General features: G+C 33.4%; 2 protein-coding genes across 2 annotated transcripts in view; one reads left to right on the forward strand and one right to left on the reverse strand.

The window, feature by feature from the left end:
• PTBP2 (polypyrimidine tract binding protein 2) overlaps positions 1 to 21907 on the forward strand; it is a 954659-nt gene that overhangs the window by 799482 nt on the left and 133270 nt on the right. The window lies entirely within an intron of this gene.
• The window catches only part of DPYD (dihydropyrimidine dehydrogenase), a 934958-nt gene that overhangs the window by 382485 nt on the left and 530566 nt on the right, over positions 1 to 21907 (reverse strand). Inside the window, exon 14 of the mRNA XM_049765668.1 lies at positions 7834 to 7998. Within this exon, the coding sequence (XP_049621625.1) occupies positions 7834 to 7998 (165 nt within the window). The remainder of the gene's footprint in view (positions 1 to 7833; positions 7999 to 21907) is intronic.

A 21907-nucleotide genomic window follows, 5' to 3' on the forward strand; every position in this document is an offset into this window, starting at 1 on the left:
GAGCTTACATCTGACTTTGAACTGATTACTTTGAGTAATTACTGCTGGCAAGGCGTAAGGTACTATATGTAATACTAGGAGTGGAACCCAAATCCCTTGGCATACAACACAAGCATCCTACAGACAGTATTATCACTTCAGCTACAGTCCAGCACAGTTTTCATTGATTAGCTGTCTGTTAATTTGAAAATTAATTTTCCTATTTCTTTACATAGTAAGCAATTTTAATTTTGATTCGAAACACTGAAATTTATATGGCTTGTTACAGATTCCTGTGAATATTCTTGAATTTTATTCTGGGTTATATTTATAATACTTGAAAATATTTTAATCCTTCCCAAAGGATTTTTAAGATTTGTTAAATCTTAAAATTATCCAGTGCCCATCCAAGATCTTGACTGTAAACCACAAAGTATTTTCTTCTGCCTGGCAAGAAGAGAATATACATAATTCTAAAGATATGTCCTTACATTCTATTAACAAAATTCTATGTAGTGCCTAACAACTTATTGTAATTTTTTTGCAATTTGAATGCATGAGCAGATCTATCCTCTGATGAGCACTCTAGAGAATCTCTGAATATCTGTAGGTTTTCCTAAATTTGTTTCAATATACCTTCTACTATTCTATTCTAGTATATTCTAGCCACGTTAGTCTCTCTAGACTCACCCTTTTCTTCTCAACTCAGGGAGATCCTGGCTCTGCCTGACTTTTGTTCCCTAGTGTGTCATGAAAACTTTATGGAGCAATGACAGAACTTTTACTCTATCAGTGATAGCTTGTCATCTATCAAAAATAAAAAATAATCTGTATTAATGCCTGATATTCTAGATCTTGAATTGTTTTATTTGTAATAAGACATTTCATGTGGCTCTTTCATTTGGAAAAGTAAAACTCATTCCCCAATCTAGTTAGGCTGTACAAGATGTTTTACTTTAAGAAATTAGGAACATCTTATGAAAACATTTGATACATGAAGGTAAAAGTTCATTAGATGACTATGAGCTATACAATGAATTCTGATTCACATATTTTTAGTTTGGTTCATGGAATTCAACATATTTAATTTGTTCTTAACTTCTACATTTCTATCAATATAGTTATTGTGATTATTTGAGTTTTATTTTAATTGAAATATATTAAATAAAATGTAAGAATAAAAGGGAAATATAATAAATAAATTATTGATATAACATGCTATGTGATAGAATAAACTCAAATTGCGAAGAATCACCAAAAATGCATGGTTAGTGAGATTGTCATGAAATTTTTAATCGGTAATTACTTATTAAATAGAGTCTTTTAAGTTATCTGTTTGATCACCATATTTTGAAAGTCTATTGGGAAATTCAATAGTTAGAAATCTTACCTTGATTTTCCAAATTTCACTCTCTGTTATATGAATACAGATCTTCATTTTTTATAATATGAAAGCCAAATGAAGAATGGTATTCTAAGCAATGTAATTATTGGTGTCAATAATTGTAAAGTGTCATATAAGTTATATACATATAGTGATTTATTTTATCTTTGTGATTACCTTTAAGTAATAGTCATAGCTATCACAAAGATTGGAAAGTTGAGAAGTTAATTCTGGCTTTGTTAATATACAGCAAAAAAAGAGAAGCTGTGATTAAAAGCTGACTTTTAATCATCTACCTCTTAACTAGTTGCAGTTACCCTCACTTTACAATAACTTAAAATAATTCCATCACTGTTATAATTAATTTTGATTTTTGTAGATTATATGTACTTTTAAAAATAAATGAAAAAAAAGTACCCATGTTCTCTAGGATTCATTAATACTATAAAAATCACAGTTTTAACTCATAAAAAGGAGAAAGCTTTTCTGGGGAGATAATAGCCTTCTCTTCAATAAATATTACAAAAGTTTTCTAATTTATTTAAATAAAGGAACAGTGAAAGGGGCAGAATCAGAAAGTTGACAAGTTTCTGGAAAAAAATCAAGGAAGAAAAACATGTCCTTTTGGAGCAGGAACTCATTTCATATGGCAAATTTACTCTTTAGACTACAATTTAAAAAAGTGTCATGGTTGTATTTGTGCATTATTTTTTTCCTAGTTTTCTGAGGTTATTAGAAGTTTATTTTTTTATTTTTATTTTGACCAAAGTGGATTACAAATCTTTCACAGTAATTTTTTTAGATACACAGTGACATTGAATCAGGGGCATTATTTTTTGAATAAGAAAGAAAAAGGTATTTTGATCTTGTACTGGTCATCTAGTTTGAAAAAGATATACAAACACACAAAGTAAGATAGTTATACTGTAGCCATGGCAACATTTCTAAAGTGATGATGTTTAATTCATACATATATGCATATATGTGTATATATTTATATATATACATACATATACATCTAGAATTGAGAAACACTAGATACAGTTTATATTTCTGAGTCAATTTAACCCTTGGGAAACACTAGATACAACTTGAGTGAAAAATATTTTGAGATCTTTATTTTTGTTTGTTTGTTTTTGGGCAACACCCAGAGGTGCTCAGGAATTACTCACAGCTCTGCGCTAAGAAATTGCTTCTGGCTTGGGGGATCATATGGAATGCCAGGGATCAAACCCAGGTCTGTCCTGAGTCAGCTGCGTGCAAGGCAAACGCCTTACCATGGTGCGAACTCTCCAGGTTCTTTTTATTTTTTTTTTGGTACTAATATAATTGATTTTGTAACAACAAAAACCCACAGGAAAACATGTTGATGTGCTCCAAATAACTCAAGATTTCACTGACAGACAACATAATAAAAAAAATCCTGCAGTTTTTAAAACCACAATCAGCTATTTACTGGCATACCTCTATTGCTATATTGGAATTTTTGAAGTATCTTGAGTGGTTTTTTCAATATTACAGACTTTTTTGGTAACTTATTAGATTTTTTTTTACTTTGGAACCAACGTTAATTTCTTTCTTTTTAATAATTTTTATTGTGATCAAAGTGAATAACAAATCTTTCACAGGGCATTCCCATCACCAGGGTTGTCCTCCCTCCACCCCTTTTCCCAGCATGTGTCCCATATCTCCCTCCTTTGTCCCCTGGAGTGCCAGTGTAAGTGTCCCCCTCTGTGTATATACATTTAAATACATTCTGAATCAGAGATACTCTGGCTGCTTCTCCTTTTTCAGTAAGAAAAAAATAGTTACTCCCTGAAATTCTACTTTTGCAGTGGGGCTTTGAGTTAAGGATCACTCCTGACTGTGTACTGAGGGACTCCAGGAGCAGATTTTTTGTTTTGTTTTGTTTTTGGTTTTTGGGTCACACCGGCAGTACTCAGGGGTTACTTCTGGCTCTATGCTCAGAAATCGCTATTGGCAGGCTCGGGGAACCATATGGGATGCTGGGATTCGAACCACTGACTTTCTGTATGCAAGGCAGAAACAGAATTTACCAGGGATGGAACCTGGCTTAGCCTCAATGCAAGACAAGTAAGTGTTCTACTCTACCTCTCCAGCACTGAATATTGGCAAATTTTAAAGTTTTTTCTTATAATATATATTTTATTTACAGAACAGTTATTTACAGTCAATGTTAGTTGATTTTTAATCATATAACATTTGAACCCCAACCCCACCACCAGAGTGAGTTCCCTCCACTAATGCTCTCAAACTCTATCATCCCCCACTCCTCCGAACCCTCATGCCCACTATCTTGGCAAGGTTATTACAAAAATGGGTGACTGCAGTTTATATCTCATGTGTCCTGTGTTGTTTAGTCTGTGCTTTGGATATATAGCTATACCTATATTGTTGTTTAAGTAAATGGACAGAAGTATATCCAATTGCATCTGAGACTAAGACTGCCTTCCTATTGGTTCCAGCTTCCTCCACCGTCCTCAGGGGGTGATATTTCCATCAATAACAGACTCTCCAGACTCTTTATATATATATATATATATATATATATATAGTCTTTATATAGACTCTTCGATTTCAAGAATCTGCCAAAGAAGCCCATGGTTCATGAAGTTAATAACATTGTCTCTGGAAATTACTGATCAGGAATGCAAATGCAGATTTCAGGAGTCATTTGAACATAAAAAAAAATGTGCAGTACTCCTCTACCAATAATGAACTAAAAATGCTTTTAGTAGAGATTAGGTGAATTATACATCAAAATAGATTTACATATTAATTCTATTTTATTAAAATAGTTTTTCTAAGAAACTCATCACTCTCTTTTGTGTTCACTAGCTGGTTTCATTTCACTGTTGCTTAACATATTTGTGGCTAACAAACAATAGGAAATATTTGTTTTTATTTTTAAAATTTAATGCACGAAGACCATGCATAGCATGTAATCTTTGGTAAATATTTTTCCAAACCTAAAATAAAGCATTTTTGTAGTTTTTTTGGGGGGAGAGGAGTTGGAACACACCCAGCAGTGTAGTGCTCAGGGGTTACTCCTGGCTCTATGCTCAGAAATCGCTCCTGTTAGGCTTGGGGGACCATATCAGATGCTGTGATTAGAATCTCCATCCTTCAGCATGCAAGGCAAACACCCAACCTCCATGCTATAGCTCCGACACAACTTTTGTAGTTTTTGAAGTGAGATAGCAAAATTGCTTAGAATTGATTTTGGACAGCCCTAATTACAGTGCATATTTCATAATGAGAATCACAAAATCTTTACCAAGTAGTAAAGAATGACTTAGTAATAAGTTGTATCACAAGATTCAGCATGCCATACCTGATTCACATAAGAGGGAATCTTGAAAGTCAAACTGAAATCTTACATTAGTATAGGCTTAATTGAACTGTATTGATAGTTTAGAAACAAACTCTTACTATATATTTCAGGGTATCTATTGTTGTATTTAAAAATATATAATGGAACATAAAAAATAACCAGTACATCTAGAAACAGAGATATTAGCTTCTGATATTAACTGACCTCTATGTCCCTCTGTACAGTTCTTTTTCAGAAAACTTAGCCCTTGCTTAGAAATTGCCATAGCAGCTTGCATTATCTGATCCCTGTCATTAAAGGTGGCAGCCATGCACTTGAGAATGATGTGGGAAAACTCAGTGAGAGTGATAATTAAAGTTGGAAAATGAAGGGTCACCTTCTTTCATTCAGCTCATTGGGTTTAGCATCAGAGTAATTCTAAAACAGTGGGGGATATTCTACTCTCAGCATGGTAATATCTAGGTGCACACACATTATTTTTATGGGTTCAAACGGGAATGCCATTTTAATTGTATTTAAAATGTTATCTTTGATAGGGGAGTGAAATATTAGAAATTATTCTAAGAATCCAAAACGTAGTAACAATGAATGCAATCTAAATGGCGAACAAAATAAAAACAAGAAAAGCACCATTTACTTCAGCAGACAAAAGAGGAACAAAAGCAAATTGTTTCTAGAGAAATTAAAAAGACCATTTAACCCTGGCTGTTCTATCTACTTGGCAGTGCAATCATAGAGCAAAGATTTCATCACAGCTTTTTGTATATTTTTGTCAGTTTTGAATGGGGACTATATTATAACTTCTTAAATTCTGCACAAGAGAAAATAGAAAAATATAATGAGAGTTTTAGATCAGCTATTGGTGAAGTGTATGTCCAGAAATATTTATTTTATTTTTTAGCTACATTGGCTTATTAAATATTATTGAAACAATATGTGGGTAAGTGTATTTTATGTAATTTTTACAATGCAATGAAATAGCTAAAACTAAACTTTTAAGTACCTGAAATAATACTGCAGTGAGAGGTGTTATACAATAACATACTATTAATAAACTGCTAAGAGCAGATTTCAAGTTCAATTTCTAGTTTTATCATATTTTAGTTGTATTCTTTTTTTTTTTTTTTTTTAGTTTTTGGGCCACACCCAGTAACGCTCAGGGGTTACTCCTGGCTATGTGCTCAGAAGTTGCTCCTGGCTTGGGGGACCATATGGGGACAACCACTGTGAATCTTGGTTAGCTCATTGGTCAAGTCAAATAATAATATATACAAGGTTAGCAGAAGATAATTAAAATTAATATAAACTTATTAAAAATTAAGTGGAGGGCCAGAGTGATAGCACAGCGGTAGAGTGCTTTGCACGCTGCCAACCTGGGACGGACTCAGGTTGGATCCTTAGTATCTCATATGATCCCCTGAGCCTGCCAGGGGTGATTACTGAGCACAGAGCCAGGAGTAAAACCTGGACAAGGCTGGTGTGGTCCCTCCCCAAGAAAGAAAGAAAGTTATATGGGCTTAACTATGTAAAGATCATTTATAAATGTATGATCATGGGTTAAATGCTATGAGAATGTTCATATTTAATACTATTATTGTGACTTTATATCAGATTTGTACTTCGCATTGTTCTTAGTATATAATACCATCAATCAATTAGTAAAATGTATACATTATTCTTGTTTTGTTTGTCGCTTTGTTTTGGGGTCGCACACAGCATAGTCTTAGATCTGTCTTTGTGTTTCTTGTAGTGCTTAGGAGATTATGAAAAGCCAAGATAAATCCTGGACCTCCCACATACAAAGCACAGAGTTCATTGAGGGCTTTATTTGACAACTAAGACTATCTATAACTACCTTTTTTTATTTTTAATTCTAAGTAAAGCATCTCATGTGACATCTGTTCCCTAAAAACCAAGCATCTACATATGAAATTCTAGTAAAGTTGATTGTGTAAAGCTAAAAAGGAGAAAACTGCAATATCAGGTTAAAAAATAAAAACTTACTAGTTAGCAAAAGTCAAAGCTAATTGTCACTATATCTGAATGACATGTGGAAGAACAATTATATGTATTTTCTTTTAAGGTATGAGAGAAGTTTGAAACAATATCTATAAAACAAAAAAAATAAAAACAACTTGATGTGCTTTTGCAAGATTTTAGTACTTTTACTACTTTAGTACATTCTAGACTAACATCCACATGTTTTATGTTAATTTAAATTATCATGTGAACTTAAATCAATATATCCTTATGTTTGAAGTAACAATCTGGAAGAATACTTTTACAATATAACCAAAAACATTGCCTCATACTTCAGCCTCAATTCAGCATTACCTGATCTTGCTGAAATAAAACAAAAGGGTCATGTATATTAGTGTGCATTTGTGTGTCTGTGTGCATAAAATAAAATAAGGAGAGGTGAAAAGGGGGGAAAGCAAAAGGGAGTTAATGATACACACCAAGAACAATAGTAACCAACTATTGGGATGAAATTATTATCTAACTTAAAAATACTATTGACAACATAAAAAACACACACATACGCCAAAAAAGTCCCATTCTATGTATGTAAGCCTGAATGGATTGTGATCTATTTACAGTATTTGAGAAGAAAAGGTATGGTTTTATAAAAAAAATAGCTTACTTATTAAAGCGAGAATATAAAAATATTTGGTAAATTATTTTCTACTGAAAAATATAAGAAAACTGTGTAGAAAGATATTCTGATAGTACCTCTTGTTTCAATTTTAAAAGATTTATAGTCTACAATTTTCTCCTAAGGTCATCACCTTCATAAATACTAGTCATAAAGAGTGAAAATCAACTCAATAAAATGAGTATTTCATTTCTCTTCTTCCTGCTTATGTAGATACTCCTTCCATCTACATGATACCCATTTATAACAAAGCCTCTTATTGTGCAGATTTTATGAGTTCTTGGGCTTTTCTTTCTTTTTCTTTTTTTAATCTTCCTATGCATCAGCAAGGCAACTGGCAGATTCTTTAATAAAATATATTATGCACATCAATATTTATAAGCCTATGAATTGGATGTTTAAATAAACATTCTCCAACTTATGCCAATTCTTTTGTTTTAGATGTTAAATCATACTTACATTGTCTGGAAAGTCAGCCTTCAGCTCAGTGACACTTTGACACCAATATGCCGCTGTTTTTTCACTGATGAGTTCAATATTCAGGAAGGAACTCTGTCCAGGGCCATATACTGGGCCAGAGGTTGTTCCCCGAATGATTCTGGGTGAAACATTTGTCACAATATCCTGGTAAAAGGGGAAAGATATTAGATCTCTTTTGATAATTAAAAATATATGATGTCTATTTCATGCTCACTTCCCTAAGATAATATTTTACCATGCCCTCCTTGTGTCTTTATAAAGAACTTTACATCTAGTTGATGTTAGTTAAATATTAATTCTCAAATAAAATAATAAAAGCAAATATTTGTTGGTTTTATTTAAATTACATCATGTTACTAAAATTAAAGCAGTAAAATATAAGAATATGTAAATACATTTACATGGGTCTGTATACACCCATTTTCATTTGTAATTAAAAATAAATAAAACTTGATAAGTAGAATGTAATAATATCATTACAGTCAATTTAAGATTCTTCCATCAGATTTTACTCCATTTGGAGTTAATGATTTTTTAAGATTATTTTTTTCAAAAAGTAATTTAATGTAAATTGACCAAGATAAACATATTAGTATTAACAACTCATCAAACTTTAACACATACACTCACAAACTAACTGGGTCAACCTTCCTATAAAAATTCCAAGTATAATTTACATTCAATGAGAATTCAATGTTTGCAAGACTTAAGATGAGAATATAAAAAACTTCCTGATAACTATAAACAGTAAACAGTCAAATTAACTCGCTTGTTAAGCATAATTAACAATCTACAACTGCTTCTTCTAAAGCTGTAGGAACAAAAAGAGGAACATTCTCACATTCCTAAAAACTAAAAAAAAAAAAAAAAGAAACAAAGAAGAAATACATTTCTTTAGCCAACTTCCAATTAAAATTAATTTTAAATAAAGGTCATTGAGCTAAGGATTTATCAGAATTAGCCATTTAAGTACCCCCTCCTCACCATCTTGTCACTTTTAGTGAGATAACATGAACCCCCATTAGTATATAGCAATTAAGGTCAATTTACATATTTTAATTAAGAACCACCCCATATAAAACAATTAGCGTAATAGGCATACTAACTGGATTTCATAACATTTGGACGTTTTTCCAACTAGATAGACAGGAAACCTTAATTAGCATTAATTAGTGCTGATCTGCATATGTTTGATAAGGCATACCCTTGCCACAAAAGATTATTTATTCCAGAATCTGCCAAATGTTACAGTTGCAGAGAGAATAAAAGGACTTTTCTTCGCATTGCATGGTAATTTCTGGTAATTTACATCCACTTTTACATTTGAATTAGAATATTATGAAATAAATGGTATAAATGTTACAATAAGCCTCCTTAAATATGTACATTTTTTACTTATAGGAATCCTGCCAGTTAATGTTTTACTAATTAAGCCATTCTACTTCTATTGTAATTGTGGACAACATCACTAGACTTCCTTTGATTTGCTATTGTGAAACCATGTTACACCATCTTAATAGGGAAAACGACAAGCAGATGAACCCCAGGAAGCTCACACCTTGTGGGTCAAATTTCTATCTTGGCAAATGCTTCTCTGGATGTTCTGTATCTCTGCAGGTGGTTTCTGAGCAGCTCGGATGCATCTATGTATATAATCAATCTGCCACCATTGAAAATTTCCTCTATGTTCTAAGTTTCAATGAAATCTTGAATTCTTTCTTTCCTCTATTTGAACCCCTTCCTTAAATATTCTGATGCCAGGTGTTAAATCTAGGTCTGTGGTATTCCTTAGCAGAGGAGAACTTTATCCAGGAAAGTAGAATCCACACTTAGGAAATCAAATCTGAAGCAATGACACTAGATAGATGACACAGAAATGACACAGAAAGGGACTCTGGCTTTTAATGACTTTCTTGGACCTGAATGAAAGTCTAGCAGGTAGGGTGTTGGTAGCATGTCACTGACTCAGGTTCCATCACTGGAACCCCAGATGGTCCAATGAGCACCATCAGAAGTGATCCCTGAGCACAGAGCCATGAGTACTGGTGTGGACCAAAAAAATAAATAGATAAAAATAAAATAAGAAAAAAAAACAAAAAAAAATTAAATAATGGTCTTATTCTGAAATTTCCTCAAAAGTGACTTCTTTTGTTTGTTTCTGAATCACAGCTGGTGACCCTTAGTAGTTATCCTGACTATGCGCTCAGATATTGCTCCTGACTTGGAGGACCATATGGGATGCCAAGGGATCCAACCATGGTCCTTTATAGGTCAAAAGCATGCAAGGAAAACGCCCTACCACTTGCACCACAGCTCCAGCCCATCAAAATGACATTTTTGTTTTATTAACTCAAGTTACCTATGCTCTAACAGTGGTCTTGTTCTTACCCAATTTTTAGGTATCAACTTTAATTGTAGTTCCTTTGGGAAAACTTACTGAGCTTTTCAATGCCATCAAATCTAATGACATTTTTCCCCTTATACTTTGTTATTTAATTTTAGACACCATAATATATAATACTGTTATTGCTTATATATTTCCAGTATAACATCCTACACCAAGTTGTCTACTTGTCTCCACCATCCTATTCCCAACCCTGAATCCTTACCACACCTTCCCCTGTAGTAAGTTACCTACTAAAAACCAGTTCTGAGTTTTTGTTTTTTGGGGGGACATGTGTCATTTATAGTGACTTTTATTTTGAGTTTGTGTTTTAAATCATGATGATTTAATAAAAAAATATTAAAAAAGAAAAATAAGCCTCGTAAATCAAGGAATTACTTAAATAAGAGGCAACAGAAATTTTGAGAATCATTGAGAATTAATTTGAAAATATTTATTCCATGTAACTGAATAATCTCGAATATGTGATAAAGTTTTTGATTTCTATATGCTTCTAAGCTGAATCAAGGAACAAAATATTCAAAAGAAGGAACAAAATAGTCAACCAGACCAAATAATCAAATAAATAAAAAAAATGTAACTAAATATCTCCCCAAACACAAAAATACAGGCCCAGGTGGGTTTACTAGTGATTACTTTAATATCCTAAAGGAAATCACTACTCCTAATCCTTTTCAGACAGTTTCAGAAAGCTGCAAGAGTTCTCTCAATTTTGATGAGACAAATATATCTGAAACCCAAACCAGCAGAGACATCACAAAAAAGAAAGCTACGGATAAACTCAAAAGTTTTCAACACAATATTGGCAAAGAGAATTAAAGCAGTATGTTCCAAATATAATATGCTATTTCCAAGTAGGATACAATCTGGGAATGCAAGGATGATTTAATACAGGCAAGTTGATCAACATAATATATCAAATTAATATAAAAAATTAAGTCATATGAACATATCCATAGATGCAGAGATAACATTTAGTAAGATTCAAGCATCCATTTGTGATAAGAATTCAATAAATAGAAGTAGATGAGGAATTATCTTCCACATAATTAAAGTCATTTACAAGCACATAACAAACATTTTTTTCAATGATGGAAAACATATGCTTTCCCTGTATGATCAGTCACAAAGCAAGGTTGCTCATTTTTACCAATACTTTTCAATGTAATGTTGGAAGTTCTTCCTATAGCAATTAAGTAGGACAGTAATATTAAATACATCCATATCTGAAAAGAACAGATCTTAAACTAAAACATTTTTTGGTAAAATCACATTGTACAAAGGTGGATTTAGGTTCCTAGAAATATTTAGTGTTCAGATCTTTTCCTACTAGTTTGCTACTCAAGAATTGGGGTTCTTGTACCTCCTGATTCCTCAGAGACCCTCAAGTCCTATTATGTGCATAGGCTGGTACTTACAAGCAAGCTATGACAATGATTGCATACTTGTCCAATTCTACCCATCACAGACAACTATAGAGCTTATTCATAGATGATAGGAAGGTTTCTTGGATTTCCACACCCTATAGTTTTTTTTTTTTTAGACTTTATTTTTACTGCTTGTGTTCATGGGTTACTCCTGATTGTGTGCTCAGGGATGACTCCTGGCAGTGTTTTCAGAACCGTATAAGTCAGATGTTTGTTAGGCAAGCGCCTTATTCACATGATACTACTTTCTCTCTTACCCCTAGATCTTGCTTTTTTAAAGAGAAGTTTTCCCCAACAGCAATTGAGAGTCCCAGGGACTCAACATGTAATTTTTAGGTAACTAGGTGGTGGTTGAACGCTAGGGTTTGAACGTGTAATGTTACTTAAGTCATGTTGTGCTAGGGTTTTTTCCAGGCCATTTTGGCAAGTAGAAGGTCTCCACAACTGCAGTCATGTTTGTGCCAAGGAAGCCACTAGTGGTGTCAAGGATGAAACTTGTCTGGACACATGCCAGGCATCACCTCTAACCACTATTTAATTCCTTTTTTGTTTTTGTTTTTGTTTTGAGGCCACATCTGTTGGCGCTCAGGGGTTACTCCTGGCTATGCGCTCAGATATCACTCCTGGCTTGGGGGACCATATGGGACGCCGGGGTATCGAACTGAGTTTTGTCTTAGGCTAGGGCTTGCAAGGCAGATGACTTACTTCTAGTTTCACAGCTCTGGCTTCTTATTTTTATTTTATTTCCTGACCCCTTATTAGTGGTTGGACTTGGATGCTTAGTTTATTTCTGAGATCCAAAAGGAATTGCTCTATTTAGATAGGATCCTGATCTTGAGATTTTTTAGCCTAGTTGGATAAGAATTTCTAACATGGCTCATGGTCACCAACCAAAAGCACCAAAAAAAAACTGGCAGGGTTTAACTGGAAAACGATTAAGCAAATGATTCTTTCTTTTTTTGTTTTTGTTTTTGTTTTTGTTTTTGTTTTTGGGCCACACCCGGTAACGCCCAGGGGTTACTCCTGGCTATGTGCTCAGAAGTTGCTCCTGGTTTGGGGGACCATATGGGACGCCGGGGGATCGAACCGCGGTCCGTCCAAGGTTAGCACAGGCAAGGCAGGCACCTTACCTTTAGCGCCACTGCCCGGCCCCAAATGATTCTTTCTTAAAATGCAAACCTCACAAACTACCCATCCTCTTCCTGCTTAAAAGTTATCATTATAGGAGCTGGAGCGATGGTGCAGCAGTAGGGCATTTGCCTTGCAAACAGCTGACCCAGGACAGACAGTGGTTTGATCCCCTGTGGTCCCATATGGTCCACCAAGCCAGGAGTGATTTCTGAGCAGATAGCCAGGAGTAACCCCTGAACGTCACCAGCTGTGGCCCAAAAACAAACCAAAAAAGTTATCATTATGGATATTTTTCTTTAAAGCTATGAGATTAATGTTATTTATCAGCGATGCCGTGTTCAACTTTAAATATATTTTGGGTGGGTTATCACTGATCCTCTTAGTCATGACTGACCAGAAAGTGCAAATCAATTCAAGTGGAAAGTTGACCTCTTCCATGAGATTGTCTAACCCTTTATGTTGATTCAATATTTCTCTAAATCAGTATTTCTCAACTCCTTTCTGATTGTGGCCCTCTTAAAATCTTGTTTTCTTCCTCTGAATCCTGTCCTATAGGTTAGCCCTCTAGTCATATCCTGTACGTGATTCTAACCCTTGGTCTGCTTAGAATATCCTGCATATCCACACATGATATTACTATCCTTGAGAAACACTGATCTAAGCTTTTCCTTTTTCTCTTTCTTTAAATTCAATCAAAGAGAACCTTAATAAAGTCCCAAATTAAAGAAACTTAGTGTGCACAATGTATCAATTATTGCCAATCACAGGAATTAAAAAATTCAGCAAAATTCTAATATGATCATTCAATGAAAACTCAGCAATAGAATTTGTATTCTAGGTTTTCTTTCCCAAAAGAATATCATGGTGCATATTCTTTTCTTTGTCAAAAATCTCCAATTACTTGAGACTTCATAAAATAATTAGTTGAAAGAGAAATGAAAACTTGGATGCAACCAATTATCCTTGGTAATATGATTAGAGTTGGAGCCACAATAATTGGACAATAACTTACTAAAACTTTTGACCTGGGAATACTCGAATTTGAGTATGATTATTTTATAAGATAATATTTTGCTTTAATATTTACTAGGTAAATCATATTAGCATTGCTTAAGGGAGTTAATATAACCAAATAAACATTTGAGAAAGGAGCACAGATTAGAGTTTATTCTCTATAAGAAAGGAGATGAATTACTGTAGATTTCATCTTAAGTGCATTAACAATATTCAGATTTTAAACAATAGACATTTAAAAGATAAGGGGGTATTATGCATCATTCTCCTATATGTGCTAGTGTAACTGCTATTATAAAAACTAGTGTCAGTGACCTCTTAATATTTAAGGTGATAATCATTTTTTAGCATTAGTAAAGAGATGTAAATGGTAAACAGAGTGATTATTTTGTATATTTGTTTAAGTTCATTTACTTGACCTCTCTCATTCTAAAAATAAGTATAGTGTTTCCATGGAAACTGGAACAAGATAGTTACAATGGCCTCAAAAAATAAAACAAGGAAACCTTAGAGTTGTCTTTTTAAGAGACCAGAAAAGACTTAGCAACCTAAAGGTTAGATTAAAATTTTAAAAGAAACAGCAGTTTTCAGAGTAAACCACAGCCACTATATCACAACTAATCTAATTTAGAAATAAGTTGTTGAGTAAAAGGAAAAAAAATAAACAAGCTCGAAACTATATGAAAGTCCTGATAGATTGCTCAACAGGCTCAGGTATCTAAGATTTTATAAGCAGAAGACCTTAGTTCAATTCTTTTTTTTTTTTTTTTTTTTTTTGGTTTTTGGTTTTTGGGTCACACCCAGCAGCACTCAGGGGCTACTCCTGGCTTTATGCTCAGAAATCGGTCCTGGGGCACTCGCGGACCATATGGGATGCCGGGATTTGAACCACTGACCTGCATGAAAGGCAAACACCTTACCTCCATGCTATCTCTCCGGCCCCTCGTTCAATTCTTTATACTTTGTGATCCCTAAAGCACTACAAGGAGTAATGCCTAAAACAAAGCAGTGACTAACTCTGAGGAATGCCAGGTGCATTCCCTGTGCCCCCCAAAATACTGATCATAATATTTACAACACATAAAACAATGTATTGTTTAGTGAAGCACAACTATAAGAGTAAATATAAATAAGAAAAGATAATTACAAAATTTCTGGAGAGTAGTTTATTGGGGGGCAGAATGTCATAGCCAGAAGTTCTCAGGAATTAATCTTTCCTGGCTCTGTCCTTCGAGATCCTTCCTGGCAGAGTTTGGGGTTGATATAGGGTACCTAGGATTGAACTTGGATTGGTTGCATGCAAGGCAAGTACCTTACACACTGTATTATTGCTCAAATCAAGGAAAGTAGTTCTTGAAGTAGGTAAACATTGGAGAAAAATTATTGATGGGCAGGAAGGATGCTCTGATAAAGTATTGCATAATATATAATTTTAAATGATTTTATTTCTGACCTGAAGTTAACATAGTAAAAAGAGAAATATATTTAATGAGTACTGTCATTAGCAAAGTGCATATTTAAAAGTTATATAAAATATTTTATTCACATTTAAAATATTATATCAAATCTAAAAATAGTTGTTCATTCCTTTTTAATTTCTATTGTCTGCTGTAAACTGGTTGTTGTGTCATATATATTTTTAAGCATGTTTTTAAAATAAAATTTCAAACAGAAACACATTGCTAGATAAATTGCTTTCTAAAACATACCACTTTCTGAGTGAGATTTAACTATACACCATTCCATCAAAGAAAAGAATCACCAAGAACAAAACTAACTAAATGTTTTGTTACATAACATTATTCCATCACTATAAATAGGGAAAACTAACTAAATGTTTTTATATAATATTATTTCATTACTATAAATATGACATTATTATAAATCTACCATAGAAAGAAGGAAAAGTAAAATAAAGTGGTGACCTCATATCCAGAAAATTTAATTACATTTCTATAGGAACTAAGTATAATATCTGATTGCCCCCCAACTAAACTTTTCTATGGTCAAATAATTTCTATATTATTGTTCTTGAAGCCAAAAAAAGAGTCAATTGAGAATTTATTCTATTTATTTATTCATTTATTTATGTATTATTGGACCCAGGTAAAATGCTTATTCTCACTTTATACTCTAGGTTTACTCCTGCAGGAATCAACAAAGCGTATGTAGGTCAGGGATCAGTCAGGGGTCAGCTACAAGCAAGATAAGGTATCTTACCTCTAAACTATTGATCGAGATGGGAGAATTTGTTCATGATAGAGCAATTTTTAATTCAATTGTCTTATATAATTTAATACTCTCATCCATGTATTAGTGACCAATGTTATCCACATGCCATCAAAAATTTTATTTGATTCAATTTATTTTGTTTTGAGGGCTATACTCAGTGACGCTCAAGGCTTATTTCTGACTATGCACTCAGGTCCTTTGAGGACTAGAAGGAGTTCTAGGTACTGTATCTAGATTTGAGGTTGCAAGGTAAACAACTCTTGCTGTACTATTCTTTGGCCTTACCAGCAGGAATTTTAGATTTGCATATTCACACCCTTTAACACAGTGAACAAAAATAATGATATTCTAGAAGTATAAGGCACATTATCAAAGAAATAATGGCACTGAAAGTCTGAAAACGATCATTTAGATATTTATACTTGATTTTTTCAGCTACATAATCTCTTTTGTTTGATCTTCACAATATAATCTAGATGTCAATGTTAAAATCAGAGTTGTGAGAAATTAAAGTTATTAGTACTTTGTTGCACAGATCTAATGAACATTAGAGACAAGGCTATCATTTAGATTTTTGTATAGATAATAATATTAGTGACACATTTATATTTAATCGATATGGTCATATTTGGATTTGATTTTAGTTGCCAGAAAATTAATCAATTTGAACAGGGACTTATTTTTGTTTATTTGGCTTTTTTTTTTTTTGTACCCATCCTAGATTGCTCAAGTCTAATTCCTGACACAGCACTCTGGATTCAATTCTCATGAGCTTGGAAGATAGTGTAGCACTAGGATAGAACCTGGGTCAGTAGCATTCAAGGAAAGAATCCTACCTACTATACTATCTCTCCAACCCCACAAACAAGATTTATTTTTAAAAAGTGGGATATGGGATCTGAAGTGGTAGCACAGAGAAAGGATCTTTGCCTTGCATACTACTGACCTAGGACAGACACGTTATTTAGATGCTTGTATAAGAAAATAGAATAACTGAGAAGAATTCTACCACCTTGATGAGTATGTGTAAATTCACCTTAAAACATTAAAAATGCTATGGGCATTTATACTGTGCAATACAGTATAAGTATAATCAGATAAAATAATTAACAGTGAAATTAAACTGTTTACAGTATTCAGCTGCAATTCTATACATGTGCCTCAAAAGCTTAAAAGATCAAACTTCTAAGAGTTTTTGATATCATTCCACTTTTGAGCTACATTAAAAATATTGTAATTACAATGTGTTGGTGTCAACAATGAAGTGGAATTGACTAAAATTATTGATACTCTATATAAAGAGAGGACAATACTATAAGTAAAGTAAAGGGGAAACAACTGCAAACCACTATATTCTGATATCTAGAATAAATAAGAAAAACACTTATAACTCGATAACCTTAATGATTAGCCAAAAATTAACTAACTTTGAGTGAAGAATGGGGCCAAAAAGATATTATAGTAGGCAGAGAGCTTACCTTGTATATGAGCCAACCTAGGCATAATCCCTGGTACTTTGCTATCGTATTTGGACCAACCACCCACAACCTCTCCCCACTACCAACACCAACAGTAGTGTAACTAGCTTGGAAAAAAAAAAACAAGAAATTGAATATAATAGATATCTACCCCATACCGAGAAAATACTAAATGTCTACTGAAGTTCAAAGAAGAAATTGTCCTAATGATGAAACTTTAGTGCCCACCTTGCGTTATTTCTTTCCCAATTTCTTGGAATAATGTCAGGCATTTTAAGAACTTCCTAAACTTTTCTTACTAACAATAACATTTTCCAGACAAATTTGTATATACCCATGGCCCATATTAGTATTAGTCATTATAAAATTCAAACATTTTTTGATATTAAATCATACATAAATATATATTAAAATATTTTTAAGATATTTTGTGTCACCCACAATAGGGGAGGTCACAACCTATGCAGAGTTTAATAAAGCTAATATCTAAGGCCTGAGCAATAGTATAGTGAGTAAAACATTTCATATTCAAACTTAGCACCTCATATAGTTCTTTGACCCATAGAAGGAGTGTTTTATGAGCCCAGAGACAGGAATGAGTAAGTACTAAGCAGTTAGGTGTGACCCTCATATCTCAGGCAAAATCCCAAACAAAAATATATATAAGGCAAGCACCTTACCCCATATGGTACATTTTTGGTCCAAATCAGAGATTCTCGAGTGACTGTTTTAAGTCATTTAAGGAGCTCAAACTTTTTCTGCAGGGTTTAAAAATCCATTGTGTACTGTCTCCTATTCAAGTTATTAATACCAATAGCTCACAGCAGCTGTGCATTATAGAGATAAGTTTTACTTGAAACAGATGAAGAGCTCTTTCAGTGCTGATATCAGATGGATTAGAACGTGATTAATCAACAGACAGACTGATTAAATTAGTGGGTTCACTGTTCAGATAAGAGGTTTTGGATACACTCTGCCAAACTGTAATTAACTTAAAAATTTGGCTGGTCTGCTTATAAGATTATTATGTGGTATGCTTTGAAGACATCATTTAAGGCCCCAGAACAGCAGCTGTGAAGGTATAGGCATGAATCAGTTCTAATAATTATTAATTATCTCGAGGATTATAGGAGAAATTTTGGTAATAGTAATGAAACTTTTTTTAAATTTTATATTTTTAGGAAATGAATAAATCATCTGACTGTAGTCTAGAAGATGCTATAAAAATGGCTTTACTAAATGAAGAAAACATCTAAAGTAAAGTATCTGAGTTTTCTTTTTATTTTTCAATAATGTTAGCAGATAATGAAGGGCAAAATACCCTTAAAAATAGATCATTAAACATACTGACATAAGACACATTAGTAAAAAAAAAGATAACAATTACACTGTTTTCAAAGTTAGAAAGTTTCCCAGAGATTAGAAATGACAAGAAAGCAGAGTTGCATAAGGTCAAAACCATTGTAGTGTGTTATTTGTGCTCAAGGTCTTTTCTCTTGTTCTTGCTAAAAGCAAACGGAGTTTAAATACTTAAAAATAACTGGGAAGGCAAAGCAGACAAAGTCAAGGTCCAGGCATGGCAACAAGTAGATAGAAGCTATAGAATAGTAGGACCAAGACAATGTGACACTTTGAATTTGTGCTCCAAAAAAAAAAAAAAAAAAAAAAGAATGAAAGAGCAAACTAAGGAAAATGTTCAGTTTAGCCTTGAATATGATTGAAAAGAAAATGCTTCTTTTGCAGGCATTAGGTCCTGGGTTTCAAACCCTGATATTGTTTGATTTCTCAGAACCACATAATGAGGCAGTGGTGGTCCCTGAGCCCAGCTAGTTACAAGGAAGCATTTTCTGTCTGTTCAGGTTCTAAATTGCAAGTCTTAATGTAGCAGGGCTAAGTATGTGCTAAGAAGTCTCCAGGGCTCCTTCCCTATCTAAAGAAAGTCTCCCCAAGAATGAAAATTAAAATGGGGGCCGGGCTGTGGCGCTAAAGGTAAGGTGCCTGCCTTGCCTGCGCTAGCCTTGGACGGACCGCAGTTCGATCCCCCGGTGTCCCATATGGTCCCCCAAGCCAGGAGCAACTTCTGAGCACATAGCCAGGAGTAACCCCTGAGCGTTACCGGGTGTGGCCCAAAAACCAAAAAAAAAAAAAAAAAAAAAAGAAAATTTAAATGGATCTCAGAACTTCAAGTTATAACATGATTTAAAGGTAGCTCCTGCTTGGGATTACTAGAAGATAGCAAGGAGAAACTATCTTAAACAATCTCTGGAAGAACTTGTTTTTGTTGTCATTTTGTTTGTATCTAGTGATTTGGGGGCACTATGGCAAGCTATGAGAACACAACTGATCCCTGTCAATGCTTGGGGATTGACAGCAAGGTTGGTGGGATGCATGGCAAGGGCCTTACTATTCATCTCGCTCTACAGCAATACTTATATTAGGAATGAAAAAAGTCCTCCCAAATAAACTTCTTTCGAATGGGAATTCACACTAGAAGAAATCTGCTAAATAAAAAAATTTTTGAGTAAGTACAAGAATAAAAATCTTTGTAGATCTAATAGCAGATCTACAAAAGACTAGCAATATGAATATTATTATAGCAATATGAATATTATTAGTAAAATTATTTAAAATACATGTTTGGCATATGCAATAAACATGAAAATGTGTATCATGATTTTGAAATATAAACAAATATTTCTAGAAATAAAAATAATAATAATAATATGGGGGAAAGTTAATAGGTTGAGTTAAATAAATATTATAAATGAAGGGAACTTAAGGCTTAAAACGTATGTGGCAAAAATTACTGGAAAAGGAACAGAGATAAATGAGACATAAAATTATGAAGGAAGTAAAAAAAAAAAACAGATAAAATAAACCTCCAATTGGTCATCCGTAAAACTCATTTGAACAGGGCATATAACCAATCAGATGGCAAAAACAGCAAAGGGTGGATACATAATGATTATAAACTGATTGAGACAAAGAACAGATGGTGAAGACAGATAGTGATGGCAAAGACTAATAATAACTAGCAGGAAGTAAAGAGAAAAAGAGACTGTGGGGGGCAAAGGACAATGAAGAACATTTTTCTTGCTTAATTAGAAAAGTATGCGTTTTAAACTTTACAATACATTTTGTAGAGTGCTAGCTTCTATGCATGTCAAAGCCTATTATAAATATAATCATTCTCTATGATTTTGTAAATATAATTTTACAAAATTATATTTTATAAATATAAATATGATTATTCTTTATGACCCAATCGTCCTTTGTTATATATTATAGCCAAGAGTTAAATAGCAATACATTAAAAATCTGAGACCAACAAAATTGTATATTAGATGATATAAGATTTGACAGGTTGATTTAGTAGTGAGTACTTACAGAATTCTATTAAACTTAAGTGGATCCTAGATCACTTGTTCTAGGATCCTAGATCACAACTAATACTGCTTGTTGGTATTTCCCTAAGAAATTTTGTTGGTTGTCAAAGCTACAATAGACTGGACAGGGCACCTGTTTTGCCTGTGGCTGACCCAGGTTCAATCTCCAACAAGCATACATGATGTCCTAAGCCCCTAGGGATTGATTCTGGAGTTCAGAGCCAGGAGTCAACTTGGGTACTGTTGGGTGTGATCAAGATATTTTTAAAAAGTGATCTTAGAACTCTCTATTCATTAACAAATATCATTAACAAATATCTCAGAAAAAATGTTCTTTTATTTCAAAGTATGTAAAATTAGAGATCATAGAACATTTTACAAACATAAGTTGTATTTAAATAAGTTCTTATCAAGCTGGGCGTTTACAAAACATCAACATAAATCAATTTCTTGCTACTTAAAAAGAACATGTTGTTATCGTTATTGATGTTAATTAATTTTGAATGTACTTAATGTTTAAATGTGAGTAGAGGCCAAAGGAAAACTGACCTTTTTTTGGTCTTGTCATCTTATGATTCCTTAGGCCAATCCAGCAAACAAATACTGAGAGTGTTATATCGTCATCTTAATCAGAAATGATCAGATTGTACTTCTTGTAATATCAGCCAGAAGCAAATTATTTTTACATATTCCTACAAGAATCTATAAGTTGCTGAAATGCATATATACACATCTTTCGTGTGTGTGTGTGTGTGTGTGTGTGTGTTTGTGTGTGTGTGTGTGTGTGTGTTTGTCTGTCTGTCTGTCTGTCTGTCTGGTTTGGTTTTTTCCTGAGACACAACCAATGGTGCTCAGGGCTTATTCCAGGATGTAACATGTACTCAGGAATCATTCCTCTCAGACTCAGGGGTCCAAATGAAATGTTCTAGATTGAACATGCTAACAAGTGTCATTCCTACTGTACTCTCTCTTTCTGGATCC

The sequence above is a fragment of the Suncus etruscus genome, chromosome 19, assembly GCF_024139225.1.
Source record: "Suncus etruscus isolate mSunEtr1 chromosome 19, mSunEtr1.pri.cur, whole genome shotgun sequence".
NCBI classification, from domain to species: Eukaryota; Metazoa; Chordata; class Mammalia; order Eulipotyphla; family Soricidae; genus Suncus; species Suncus etruscus.